At 34.7% G+C, this 15,618-nt stretch overlaps 1 protein-coding gene across 1 annotated transcript in view; it reads right to left on the bottom strand.

Annotated features, from left to right (window-relative positions):
* Positions 1 to 807: 807 nt before the first annotated feature.
* LOC115890373 (cadherin-related tumor suppressor-like) overlaps positions 808 to 15,618 on the bottom strand; it is a 410,761-nt gene continuing 395,950 nt past the window's right edge. Inside the window, exon 3 of the mRNA XM_030910579.1 lies at positions 808 to 1,017. Within this exon, the coding sequence (XP_030766439.1) occupies positions 808 to 1,017 (210 nt within the window). The remainder of the gene's footprint in view (positions 1,018 to 15,618) is intronic.

The raw sequence follows: 15,618 nt of genomic DNA, 5'->3' as shown, positions 1-15,618 counted from the left end.
AACAAACCCACCGTTGACGAGTGTATAGAACAAACAGTTGCATAGAATTTAAGTTTATAAAATATAATTTTAATATCTTTTCAACAAGTGATTCTTTAATGATGGTGAGTCGGTTTGGCGTCGAAAGTAAATGGAAAAAGCGAACGTTCCGATCGGTTGCAAAAGACGAAGAGGATCTGATCGAGAGGTGAAACAGAAGCGAGCAAGAAAAAATCGTTTCGACCGTTGGCATCGGCAAAAACTAGAAAGTACTTAAGCGCGTTTAGGACAAAGCTATCGGTAAATGGTCGCAATAAAGTCTGGTAACTTTTTGCAAGGACAGAATCCTCGTATACAGGGTGAACATGTATCGTCTGATGATAATACAAGTAAAGGATTCAGGAAATTGTTGATATACTCTTGGTAACTTTCAGTGTTGCTTGATAATGTCGAGTCTATAAATTTTTCTGCAAAATTGGATAATTTATTTTGTTTGATAGAAATTACCAAGGTTTTCAAATATTTTAATCGTCGAGACTTGGTCTGAGATTGCCTGGATAAACTGGTAACTCTGGCATAAAGGAACACAACAACATTAAATTATTCTAGGTGCCGAACCACAGAGAGAAAAACCGATGAACTAGCAAGGCAAGGGTCATCAAAATCCTATCTTGGTCTAAAGCTTTGAATAAAAAGATTAAAGAAGGAATAATAAATAACATAAAATAAGGTCAGTAAAGACTGACAAAAGTCCCACAATATTTCAAATCAAATTCCAATGTGTTTGGTTTGGTTGAAAAACTTACCTCTTCGTAATCCAATTTGAGGTTAGAGTAAACACCCCGTTTGAGGATTCAGAGAGAATACATCGTTGGCCCAGTCGCTGATGACCGTGTAAGTCAATTGGGCGTTTATTCCCAAGTCCAGATCTGTGGCTTTCACTTGACCTACTCTGGATCCCCTCACTGCGTTCTCTGGAATGTCGAAGGAATAGGCTTGTTCCAGAAACACCGGTGGATTGTCGTTGGTATCGTTAACCTGGAAAATAAAGAAATATTTTGTTGAGTTGTATTGTTAAAAAAACTTTTACATTATTTATTATTTCTCAACAACGCTAATGCGTGTTTAATAGTTATTTTTTATACAAGACGATAAAATGGTATTTCATTTCATGCGAGTGAAACCAAAACAATATTTTGTTCCATAACGAGTTACGTTTTAAAAAATATCCAGAAATTATTATTTCAAGGAATTTATTACGAGTAGAAAAAATATTGTGCTGGGTTGGCGTTGGTTTCTATGTAGAATTTTTTAGAATTCAGAATAAGTGGGAGGGGGGTTAATCTCTGCGACCTTAGAGATCTATTGTGTCCCCCTTTCTTGAGTTAGGGGAGATTGCCCCAGCGCCGGACAGTTCCCAGTATCGGAGTTAGGGGAGATTGCCCTAGCGCCGGACAGTTCCTGTGCATCGACACTTTGATTTTCTCTGGTTTCTATATGAATTGGCTGTAACTCCTATTAAAAATCAGTTGTCAAAACGCTATAATAAGTTAGTAACATTTCTGCCATTTCCATTTAGTCTAAGTGTCGTTGTGGAGATACTTTGTGATTAAGTGTTTACGTGGGTGTTTTCAAGGATTCCACTCAAACTTTAGGCCCTTTTATAATACGTAAAGGTAAAAGTTTAGTAGTTCAATAATAACTTATATAACAACTTACATACGTTTGAGACTATAATCACATGCGCAAAACGGACGAAATTATTTCTAGGTTATGTCTCAATGCGTATTTTATTATTTTCGCTGACATTTCCCCAGTATCGGACACCCGTACATTGCCCAGTACCGGACAAAAATAATTGATCGTGATAGGTAGATTATAGCCGTCAGTACTATTATTATTTGTTGTTTCAGGCATATTAATCATGCCAAATAAACAAAAGGGAAAGTAGGATGAAACGAGCATGAAAAAGGCTGTGGACCATGTACTGTCAGGGAAGATATAGCATTAGGGAGGCAGAGTTCCACTTCTCTGTTCCGAAAAAGTTCTATATAGGAGACAGGGTCACGACTCTCCGAAAAGGAAAATGCCGTTAAAATGACACCTACATTAGGAAGATTTGAAAATACATTTAATGTTGACTTAGAAAATGAACTAGTGGGACACCTTAAGGATTTGGATAATCGTTTTTTACCAGTCAACAAAAAGGAATTTTTAAAAGTTAGCATATGATCTCGCTGAGCATTTCTAAATTACAGCATCAATTTAGTAAAACAAAAAGACAGCAGGAAATAAATTTTATCGTGTATTTATAAACCGGCATCCAGAATTTTCGTTGCGTTCTGCCCAATCAACTAGCCTTCAGAGAGCGCAAGGATTTAACAAGCAACAAGTGGAGGCCTTTTGTAGAAGCTGGAGAACCTGATGAAGAAATATTCCCTTTTCCCAAGTAGATTTTTTTAACTGCGATGAAACCGGCGTGTCTGTGGTACATTCTAACGCACTAAAAGTTTTGTCATTAAAGGGAAAAAACAGGTCAGCAAACTAACATCTGGTGAAAGAGGGAAAAATCAAACAGTAATGCTTTGTATAAATGCTGCAGGAGACCAATTTATACCACCTTGTTTTTCTAAGGGAAAGAATGGATGTTAAACTTACGAAAGATGCACCGATTGGAAGCATTTTTGTCGCTCATCCAAGTGGATGGATAACCGTCCAAGGATTTTTAAAATGGTTAAATGCATTCGTGGATCGAGTTAATCCGACTGAGGAAAACCCAATTCTTTTAATATTGGACGGCCATAGCAATACATAAGGATCTGCAAGTTATTTTATATGCAAAAGAACACACCACGTTCATATGCTAAGTTTGCCCTCTCACACGACACACAAACTGCAGCCTTTGGACAGAGCTATTATGAAACTGTTTAAAGGGCATTTAATGGCATGTGGAGGTCTGGATGAGCAAATACGGAAGACTAGGCTTAAAATAACTGTTCAAGAAATCAGTGGTTTAGTTGGAAGCGCATTTTCAAAAGATTTGTAGAATGGAATTTGACACAACGCCAGATTTCAATGTACAGGGATATATCCTTAAACAAAATATCTTTACAGAACTAGATTTTCTTCCTGCTTCAAACACTACGAAAATATTAGAAGCCGACAATCAAGAGAACCAAGGAACCTAAAAATCATTCACTAACCCCTTCTACTAGCTTAAACTCCGGATCTCTCTAAAGCAGTCTTCATTTGACAAAATAGTTCCCTCCGTTTCTACAAGTAAATCAACGGAACTTCTAACTTTTCTTCTGTTGGTTTTTACCGTAAAGTTTGACGCCCTGATCTCTCCCTAATAACAAAGATACAATTATTTCATATTCAATCATTGATGGGGTTGATTCCCGCCATACCTCAAGTTAACAATGAAAAAGTGGGCTAAAAAAGTAGAAATCTCTACTTACTGAATAAAACAATGAACTTCTCTCAGTCACTGACCATGAGGCAATTCCTCCACATCAACAGCTTCCTTCCAAAATGCCATATCAGTCTGACTTTTCTCCAGTTACTGATGATCTACAGAGAAAAATAATTTTAAGAAAGAAAGGAGAAAAAAGCGAAATATTAACTACTGCATATATAAAAATGCTTCGAAGACAAAGCAGAAGTAAAACAGCAGGTTGAGTTAAAAAAAACAGGAGAAAGCAAAGCAACAAAGTATAATGTAAAAACAGAGTCGAAGAAATAATGAAAACACAAAATCATAACTAAATCTGAAAAGTTTCTGTCTGTTAAACGAAAGCCAATAGACGAAGCTGAAGAAAAGAAAACAGACGAAAAGGCTTCTAACAAAACCGAGTGCATCATTTGCGGTGAAACTTTTGAGGAGGACTGGGTCCAATGTTCAAGATGTGATGGGTGGGCTCATGTACAGAGTGTGCTGATAATGATAATATCCTTTACTTTGTTTGTGACCATTGCATACAATAACTTTATTAGCAAGTATGAATTCTCGTAAGAGTAGTATTATTTCCTGTGATAATCTGTCCGTTTATCTGTTCTAATAAAAGCTTCGTAAATTTATTTATCTGGTTTATTTAAAATATATATTGTCCGGTAATGGGGAACAGTTTTTTTACAAAGTGATTAGCAATACTGCTGTAAATTTATAATTTCACTGTCTATATGAATTCATATCGGTTTAAATTTACTACCATATATTAATTAGGTTTTCTTCCATCAATGGCAGTCTAAATTTTTGTAATAGAATGTTTTTTCAAAAAAATAGAAGGGAAACAGCTTAGGTGTCCGGCACTGGGGCAATCTCCCCTATAACTCGTCATACAGTCCCAGGACTTCGTACGGAGACCCGTATCCCTCACAGTCGAGGAGCTACGACCCAGGCCGGGTACACGAAACGGTAGCTTGTGTCGCCTGTTGGGTTTAGAGGTAGGAGGTAGGCTCCCAACCCCTGGAGGAGGTGGTAGCTTGTAATGCCACTTGCGGGAGTGATGGTCTCACGCAAGTGTCAGCCACCCTCCTGTAGTTCTCTCTGGCTTAGCCCTTGGAACTTTCATTGTTATTGTTCCCAGTGTCGCTAGGGGTTTCCCCACAGCTTCACCAGTGATGCTTTTATTACTATTATTACCAGATCTCATAGTGTTCCTAAGAGTCGCTAGGGACAATGGTCCACTTCTACAGAGAGGCCTGCATGTAGAAGTAAGGGGTGTAATACAATGGGGTGCCCCGGTGCCCCAAGGTTGAGGGCTGTCCGTAGTCTCCGCCCGGTATCGTTATATATGTCTTGGTGCAATTCCCTGGCCACGACACTACAGTCAGGGACAAGACGATGAGTGAGATGCTTCTTAGACCAAGCCAAGTGTTGGGGATTCCACCCAGCACCTGGGGGGCACCTATAAATGCTAAAAACTTATAGTAAAAAAACCAAAGGTACCAATACAGGGTGTCTCAGATTTTAATCAGGAAAATTTAATAGATGATAGAACTTGCAAAAATAAAACAAAAAGTTCATATCAACTTGTAAGATTTGAAGCTTCCTTTTCGAGATACAGGGTACCATTAGAATACCATTTATAATATTAATTGCCAATTAGAATTGATTTTTTTTCGCAAGAAGTAAGCAAGATAGACAAAAAAGTCAGGAGACAAAAAAATAATATTTTTAATTACTAAATCCAAAAATATTATTAAACTTCTAAAAAAGCAGTGGCGTGCCTATTTTTTCCTTTAAAATAATTTAACAGTGATGCCCCACCGCCGCCCCTGTCCATTAAACTTAAATCTAATTACATCATTTTTCTTTTTTAAGTAACTTTAACACCCTGTATCTCGAACAGGAAGCTTTAAATCTTACAAGCTGATATGAACTTTTTGTTTTATTTTTGCAAGTTCTATCGTCTATTAAATTTTCCACCTGTATACAGATCAGATGTAAACAGGGAAATGCTAGATTGCCATTTATTTATTTTAGATAAACCGACAGTCGACCTTCATTAGCCTACCAACTCCAAATTCAACCTGTCATATGGTCAAAACGATGCCCGATCGAGTGTGTAGGTATGTCCTTCGGACCAAATCCTTCTATATTTTTTTCCTGTTTATTTCCATCAGCGTGTCAAAAGAACCATAAAATGAACTCGCGGAGAGAAACCTTTCCTATTTCAATAGATAGGAATCGGATGTTTGTGATATGCCCGCGCATACATAACGAACAGAGCAGGCCATTTTGATATTTCAGATTTTTACTTAGATAACTTTGGGAATGTTTCTTCTTCGTGTTTTTTTCGTCTTCGTTTTTCTTTGAACGGAAGATTCGAAAGAGACTTCTCTTGGTCTGCTGGCGGGTCCCTTTACACTCTTCTGTTTCTTTGTATTTAATTTGATGTCATTGATTTGATGCACGCTGTATCTTGTTAAGAATTTGTCGTATCTTTAATCTTGTTCCTATAATTTTTCTATGTTTTTTTTATTTAGTGATTTAGTTTGGACGTAGTTGTTTATTTCTCTAAGGTTTCTATATAGAATTAATTAATGTTATTTTGGAATTATTACCGCTGGGATGGTTACAATTTGTTATGCGTATTTTAACATATTTTTGGAAGTGTCAGGAAACGAAACCCTTATTAATAAACAAAGGCTTAACTTATAAATAAATAACTGTGGTGTTACGAACGAGAAAAATCAAAAATTTTCCTTGAAGAACCATCTTCGAATTCTTACGGGGTTTTTAAGAATAACCTCAGTAGATTGAGGCTAAGAAACAACGGCAAGTACATACTTTGGTACGACTGGTATCGGAGATGGAGAACTAACCTCTGTAAAACCGTCTCATATACTAGCTTTTGTTCAAGCCCTGAGACTGTATGATGAGTTGTAACTCAAGAAAGGGAAACACAATAGATCAACAAGGTCGCGGTGATTAACTCCTGCTCTCAACATCACTTGTAAAGCACACTTGCAAGAGTCTTGCAAGATCTTGACATGAGACAAAAGGAAAAAAAAAGATTTTTTCTACAAACGTTAAAAAATAACAAGGTTCGTGAATTGATAGCAATGTGCCAAGTGACACTTTCCGCGTGTTGATTAGGGTCAAATATTTCAAGTTAATGTATTCAAAAAGCAGGAATTGCTATTTTAGGAACGAAACATTTTTTTATTCAACATCATGGCGGCTTTCACTTTGTTGTTTTGGAGATTCAGATGGAGTAGTTCGAGTAGTCGCATACCTGGACTAATAAAGTCGCAGTTCAGCCTTAAGAGGTAGTATACTAGTCGCAAGATTGCCTAATTTAGTCATCCTAGAGTCTAGTTTCGTGCCGCCCTCTATATTCTAAATAAACGAGGGAGTGATAAAGTATCGGTAATATGTCGATGTGTATTTAAATTTAGTTTTATATGTGCCTTTCTTTACGTTCCATTTTAATTAAGTTTTTTTATAGAAACAAAAACAGCACTGAACTGTCTGACTGAACAGAACAATAAAGTGAAAATTTGCAGATTTAAAGGTTATGGTTCAATACAGTTGTAAAAAGGTAGTGGCTCGACGTCCCACCAACGTAAGAATAAGAAAATCTAAAACAACGTTGGAATTAGTAAAACAGACGACGTTTGCATAACGTTGGAATAGGTCCTGAAAGTGACGTCGGAAAACTCTTTATTGCCCAACATTGTAACTACGTTGTCCGAATCACCTAAAGATCACTTAAGCAAAAAAAGTTACAAGACAACGTTTATTCGACGTCGCAGAAGCTTTTACTTTGTTGTAGTACTAGTTCAACGTCGGCATAACGTTACAACAACGTGTACATTTATTTTAATACCCAAGGTACGCAGCTAACTATTTTTGTAACTAATCCAACGTTGTGTTTAGTAAACATGTGGTCGTAGGTCGTGAAAATGCTACTTGGGTAGGTTTACGCTCTCAAAACATACACGTTTTTTGCGTTCATACGATACCTTAACACCGAAAAAACAATGTAAACAACACGACCAGACAAAACAAAACGCTTCCCGAGAAGAAAAAACAAACCAGAACATTTTACAGTCTCAAATTTCTCATCGGTCCCTCCACTAATCCCCGCTCGCCGGGCCGAAGCGTCAAAAAAATGACAAGTGACAGTTAGTGGGGCTAAAACGCGGCACGTCATCTTAATTGACAAGTGAAGCGAACGCGGGCCCGGGACGACAGTGACGTACAATCGATAAGATAGAGCATCGGCTTTTTCGTTGGTCGCCGTATAGGCCGATAAGTATGCGATGTGTGGTTGTGCTTGTACGTCCGATATATTATCTGTGGTCGGTGGTACAACAAAATTCTCGGCTTCTTTGCCTGTGTAAGAAACAGGCAGCCAGACGGCTACCGATCAGGATAAAAGGAGAACAAGAGCTTTCTTTTAATCTCCTCTTTGATGAATGTGAATTTTTAAATGATCCCATTTGTTTGGGGGTAAAATAATAGTAGGTAATAGTTATTTTTTATACAAGATGATAAAATGGTACATGCAATTTTATCGTCCTGTATAAAACAATATTTTTTTTCCATAGCGAGTTCCGTTTTAAAAAATATTCAGAAATTATTATTTCAAGGAATTTAAAACGGGTAGAAAAAATGTTGTGCTGGGTTGGCGTTGGTTTCTATGTAATTTGACCAATAAATAAAGCTGTCTCTTTAGTTGTTAGTTTTGAGTCAATATTTTTTAATTCTCTTTCGTGTCGATTGCTGATTGAATTGGAGCCAGAAATGGCTCAAAACGAAATGAGTAAATTGTCAACAGATATTCAGGCTGAGGCGACAAACGCCATATCCAAACTACTTCCATTTTCCCGAATAACTTATGTTGTGAAGCAATTAAAAAACGTGCGAGAACACTGAAAAAAAGGATCTCTCAGTCGAAATGAATATGACTTTGACCCAAAAGATTGGCGCTTTTCAATAACCAAAAGCATTAACTATCTTTTCAACCAAACCAAAGCATTAACTATCTTTTCATAAGCTTTAAAAAATTACTTTAGAGAATAGAAGAATCTATTTGTCCAACGTATTTCACTCTTGGCCCAAAATGAATATGCAAAGAAGTTCTTGCTACAAGAACAATAGTCTCTTTGATTCATGCAAAAATTCTTGATTGAAAAGGGACATTTCTTGATTAAAGAGACACTTTTCCTAAACCAATAGCGCATACTATTGACTCAACTAAAATTTATTTTGATCTAAGAGAAGTCTATACATCATACACAGGCATATTACGAGGTATATTATTTTCTAATAAATTTAGGTTTTCCTGGTCTGTATATTAAGTAAAGTGATATTATTTTCCTCGATGGTAGTTATTTCTGCTTCTTCACTCCTTGGTATTTTTTGGGGTGGTTCATCACTCTACAAATTACAAAAAAATGTTACACCACGATTAATCAAAGTAAAGTAAATAAATTATTAAAATTGTAAGCTTTGGTCACATTTTGAATTTTTTAATACGATGACTTGAAATTCTAAAATTTTTGTAATTATTTGCATAAAAAAATTGAAACCTATATTCTTATTCTATCTATAGTCACGTATGCATTATCTAAACAGGTACATTAGGTAAATGTCTCTTACCTTCAAATATAGCAAATAAATGCTCTAATTTCCATTTTCTCAGAAACTGCTTTAAAGAATCCATATATCCTAAAATTTGTCCATAAAAAATGACAAGTGCATAATAATAACGATCACTAATTTGTTATAAGATATGCGTTTAAAAAGCAAATTATGCAAAATTCCAAGTGGAAAATTCCAAGCAACAAAACCCGTGCGTACTATGATGCGACCTATGAAATGCGACGTACGACTGATCGGGCTGCCGACTGATTGTATATACCGTCCTTCGTCATTGTCTTTGCGTGTCGTTATTATTTTTCATCAAAAGAGTATTTAGCTCTTGGAAAAATGGCCATGTTTCTTGAATGAAGTACTTCCTAGCGTATTTTTCTTATTATCTTAAAAGAAAGTAACTTGCACTTGGTTGAATGAAAATAGATTCAAGAGAAATTTTCGAATTTTTCAAGAGAATCAGTTTTCTTGAGTTAAGAGAGTTTTTCTTCAGGCAAAATATTTTCTTTTACGCTAAAATATATTCTCTTGCCACTAAATTTTTTTTTTCAAGAACGATGACGACTTTAGTTCAAGTCTATCTTTTTTATCAGTGAAGAAATAAAGTTTTTAACCTATCCTCGCTGTTAAAGTATCATTTTTTAATCTACCCTTCCGGTTAAAGTACTATTTTATCTATTATTTTTGATAGATATAAGACAATTTTAACAGTTGCTATGGAAAAAAATCATAATTCTCTCTTATACGAAACAGTTGGAAATACTTTGACGTACTTTGACTTATCAACTTTTTCCTTTGACGACACTAGATTTAATCTCTAACAGGAAACTATCGTCCAAAGTCAGCGTCGGGCCTCGTAAAACCGTTTAAAGACATTTAATAGAGCCCTTACGCGTTTATACTCCGGCTGAATTTATGTTCAGATGTAACGCTCAGATGTTGGGAGAATCTTGTTAGCTGAATCCACTCCAGACCTGAGACCGGGTATTATTATTCGCAATTTACGATGGTCTAGGATTACGTTTCACGTTAATAATGCCGCGCGTCATAACCAGTCGTTGCTTAATTAAATTGGTACTTGTGTCCCGTGTGCAATCCTCGAAACGTCTCTCAAGATTCGGTTTTTATTGTCGGTAGGTTTGTCTTCCTGATACTTGTTAAGTATTTTTATACAAACACTGCATTCCGGAAACTTTGGCATATTCTGCAGATAAAAATAAGTCAAAAAGTTCGTATAAATATATGTCCCAAAATGCATAGTTTCGGAGATACAGGGTGTAGAAGTTTCATTTTTATTTCAATTTTTTCCAAATAATTTCTGAAGTAACGTCAATATTTCGATGAAAATTGGTGTCTAGGAGTTTTTTGACATGAGAAATTTGATTTCGAGGTGAATGTGATCCCTACTTGTAGAGGGCACCACCTACATATTTTTTAACTGGTTTGAAGAGTAAGTAGTAACTTTTTGTCCGTACCTGTATAAAACTACTGAGTAAAAAAATATACATTTACGACGTTTTTTACGTAAAAAAGGTCTCTTGGTAAAAATCGCTACGAGTAATGATTCTAGAAATATTTGGTATCGAAATTATCAATAACTGTCATGATTGACATAAATTAAACATGTTAACGAAATAGTTATTAGACTGAAACCATAAATTTGAAATGTTTTTGTGCCAAAAGTTCAACAGAAACTGTTTATCACAATTTATGATTAATTTAAAAAAATAAAAAGTTAAAAATTTATAATTTCAGTCAAATAACTATCTACTCAAACCTGTTTATTTTTTATTATAATAACAATTAAATATTAATTATTTTTAAATTTAATTTTATAATTTAACAATTATAATATTATAGATTATATTTAGCTTAGATATATTATCTTCATTTCAGTAGTATACATGAAAGTTTTTAGAATAGTTTTTTTTTTCTGTACAAATTTTCCTAAAAACGTAGAAACCGGCAACACTGTTTGTCGCTTTTGATTTTGTCTCTCTGTCTGTCAACCGGTCATTTATACTATTCTCTCTCTTACACGTTAAAATCCAGACGCACACTTCTAAAATGACCAAATCGGTATATGTATATGTATTTATCATTGACATGTATTGACTATTTCCATTCTAAATATCTTGAAAACGGTTACTCGTAGCGATTTTCACCAAGAGACATTTTTTACGTAGAAAATCACGGAAATGTATATTTTTTCACTCATTAGTTTTATACATATTGACATCAAAATCAAATTTCTCATGTCAAAAAACTCCCAGACGCCAATTTTCATCCAAATATTGACGGTACTTCAGAAATTATTTGGAAAAAATCGAAATAAAAATGAAAATTCTACACCCTGTATCTCCGAAACTAAGCATTTTAGGACATACATTTATACGAACTTTTTTACTTATTTTTATCTGAAGTTTTCGAAATACAGTTCGTTCCACCTTGTATATTGAAATACTCTATTATAATCTTCGCTCATAATCTTTTATAATAAATAAATGGCAACCTAGTAGATTTTTTTTGTTTACATCTCTTTTGTATATCTTGTCTACCTTCTCTTTGTCCAGTAAGATTTATCTTATTATATTTTTTAATATTATTTGCCTGACTTTTACATCTTCTCCCATTACTTGATAAATGTATAAATCAAAAACGACAAAAACCACTATACAACATAACAAGCTACCATGTTTCCATTCCAAGGAACTTCTAAAGCATCCCGAGCCGGGCAGACGAGCAAGAAATAACGAACGTGGCCTGTTCTTTCGTCTATCAAACATATGCCGTTCGATTTTCAGATTCCCCACCGTTTTGCACAAATCAAAACATTTTTCTAGACGATGGACGGATCGACGGTCGCGTCGCAAGAATGAAATAAGTGTACGCGGTGCATGATTTATTTTCGACGGCGTTCGGTGGGATTCGCTCGAAAAATACCTTCTTCTTGTCGATGCGGTTTGATCTGGAGTTGATAGATTGTGGAAGGGTTTAGATGAAGAAGAAAAAATAAATAAACATGTTCATATCTATTTAGAAAAGACACAGGGCAATTCATTATTTTTTTCCATAGCAACTGTTAAAATTGCCTTATATCTATCAAAAATAGTAGATAAAGTAGTACTTTAACCTCAAGAGTAGATTAAATGATACTTTAACAGCGAGGATAGGTTAAAAACTTTATTTTTTCTCGCACGTTTTTGAATTGCTTCTGTTCGGTATTTTATTACTATTCATTTTATAAATTTAATTTCGCGCATAATTTTTTTGTTCATAAGAAATGTTCGCCCGCTACGCCATTGCGCCTCGGGCAGGAAACTACGACTCCGAGTGTGACTTCGATATAGTCCGCCGCAGACTCAACTGGTCATTTTCTGTATCGCGATATTCGAAGAAATTAAATAGACTTTTATCCACGAAAAAGTGCAAGAACGTGCAAGGAGCTGACTTGGAAATAAGGTAGGCGAACATCCGCAATAATTCTTTTGTTAGTATCTCAATTAACTTTTAATTTACCTAAATATTACTCTTCTTATTTTCTTAAACTAAATAAAACACCAGAACCAGCCCCAATGGATTTACAACCCATTTAAATATAATATAAAATAAAACATTAATTGGTCCTTCACATCGGATTTTTAATTAAGATTATTTCTATAATTTCATATAAATTTGCAAAATTATTAATAAAATATATTTTTAAAGGACAAGGTCATTTAAAATTTGGTCAGTTCTTGATTTAAAGTACCTGAGCAACGCCGTACTACGCCTTATCCTTTTAATTTTTTTGCACGCTATACGCATTCTTCGCATTGTTTATCCCTTTCCGCACATACCTGTACTTGCCTATAATTTGCAGGTCAGTATTATATTGATTTATAATATAATTTAGTTTTTTAAATATTTTAATTCGCTTTTTTTAGTAAAAATTTTCTTATTAAAATAAATATGCCGCCTTCAAGTTCCGAAGTAGATAAATTAAAAAAGGCCAAAACCTTGCGAAATACGGAAATAAATCGTATTCGTGACACTTGGCAAATTGCTTCTGAAGCTCAAAAGGATACCAATATACAACCTGAATTTATTCAAAGATATCGCACAATTGATACAATTAGTGACGCATTTGCTAAGCAACATAATATAATTTGTTCCCTTCTTGAATCGGATGAGGAATTCGCAGTTGAGGATGAAATACGCAAAGAATTTGAAAGTAAATATTTTTCTACTAAGGCAATTTATTATAATATATTTGAAAAATCTCAGAGCGCTAGTCCATCTACGAGCCGTGATATAACGCATGATTTACCAAGACCGAAACTTCCGGAAATGAAATTGTCTGTTTTTTCGGGTGACTTAAAATCGTTTACATCTTTTTTAGAAGTATTTAATGCAATAATATATAATAATACTCATTTATCGCCGATCGAAAAGTTTTCTCATTTAATTAATTCCCTAGAGGGTGATCCAAAGAAACTGGTTGCTAGATTTCCATTAACTTCGTCAAATTTTGAATCTGCTTATCAAGCTCTAAAATCTCGCTATTCAAGTAAAAGACTACTAGCAACTTACCATTGGAATGAGATAGAAAATTCTACTCGTATTAACTCATCAGACTCCCCCGCATTAAGAACTCTTTTAGATACATTTAATGAAAATATCGCCGCTTTAAAAAATCTTAACTATCCAGTAGATTCTTGGAACTTTATTCTCGCAAACATGTTTTTAAAACGCTTACCGTCTTCAGTAGTTACCTCTTTTGAAACTCAATTTGGTTCTAATTCTGAAATGCCAGACTTTAATAACATTCTAGCTTATGTAGAAAAATGTTGTACCGCATATGAAACAATAACTTACAATGGAGATTTAAATTCTTCAGTTTCCGCTATATCTAACCCGCAAAATATTAAAAGTAAATGTCAACGCAATATTAATTCTACGCTACGCAATTCGCAACGTCATAATACTTCTTTTCATAAGAGCAACGCATTTTTTACTTCTTCTCCCGCTAACAAAAATAACTTGAAAAATTGCGCAATATGTAATTCAACCGCTCACGCTATATATACATGTCCTACATTACTTAATAAAACCCCAATCGAACGCTTTAATTTGGCTAAAGATAGAAAACTTTGTGTTAATTGTCTAAGCAATATACATAAGACATCAAACTGTAATTCGGAATCATCATGCCGTACTTGCAAACGCCGCCATCACACTTTATTTCATTTTTCGAATTCGTCGCCAATTACCGCTACACAAAATTCGCTCGACTCTAAGTCCGGCCCTGTTCCTACTTCTACATCTGATTTATCTAGTACGCCAAACGAAATTAGCCCTTCAGTGTGTATTTTCGGTGTCAAACGCGATATAAACAAACAAACCGAAATAAATATCGATACACTGCCGTTTTCCGATCTTTTGCCTACAATTCGCTTAAGATTTAGAGATGCTTTTGGAAATTACCAAATTATGCGTGCTGTATTAGATTCCGGCAGCGAAGCCTGTTATATTTCTCGTAAATGTGTAAATATATTAGGTTTATCAGTGCGTCCACAAATAATTGATATATTTGGTCTCGGTACCATGAAAACGCGAAGTGATAGTGGTATTGTACAAGGCGTAATTGTACCTTTAAATTCAGAGTCCCCTCAGCTAATTATAGAAGCTCTTGTTTTGGATCAAGTCTGTACATCGAATATGCCGGTATGTAATTTTAATATATCAGATTGGGAACATATAAAAAATATTAATCTTGCCGATCATTCATTTAATATTAGTCAGTCTGTCGATATGATACTGAACGCTTCGGTGTTTAATAAAATTTTACTTGATGGTAAAATTCCCGCGCTAAATTCTAATGTGCCAGATGCAATAAATACATTATTTGGATATATTTTGATGGGAGATATTTCTTCACGCTCGTCCTCATACTCTCTATCAAACTCTTTTTTTACTAAATTTAATTGTGAAAACGTAGAAAATGTAATTTCAAAGTTTTGGGCTCTTGAAGAAATAAATAATAAACAATTTTATTCGGACGATGATACTTATTGTGAAGATTATTATACAAAAACGACGTTTCGTTTAGATTCCGGTCGCTATGTTGTTTCGCTTCCATTTAAAAATAATATCGAGCCTTTTTTCGAAAATTCAAGATTACCCGCACTTCGCAGATTTCTTTCTTTAGAGAAAAAACTTAAAATAAACCCCGAATTAAAGGTTCAGTACAGTAATATAATTCAAGAATATATTGACAATGGACATTTAGAGTTAGCTGATCAGACTATCGATAATAATGAATATTTTATACCGCACCATTGCGTTTTTAATCCACACTCTGTAACAAGTCCAATTCGCATAGTTTTTGACGCGTCCTGTAAGGATTCTAATCATATATCTCTTAATGATTGTCTTCTGAAAGGACCTAAATTACAAAAGGACATTTCCGCTATTTTATTAAATTTTCGCTTATACGCTATCGCAATAACTGCTGATATTAAAGCTATGTATCGCCAGATCCAACTAAA

The sequence above is a fragment of the Sitophilus oryzae genome, unplaced genomic scaffold (assembly GCF_002938485.1).
Source record: "Sitophilus oryzae breed Bouriz unplaced genomic scaffold, Soryzae_2.0 scaffold_863_pilon_pilon, whole genome shotgun sequence".
Lineage (NCBI taxonomy): Eukaryota > Metazoa > Arthropoda > Insecta > Coleoptera > Curculionidae > Sitophilus > Sitophilus oryzae.
Note: the sequence above shows the minus strand (reverse complement) of the source record. Positions and strands in the feature narration are given on the sequence as shown.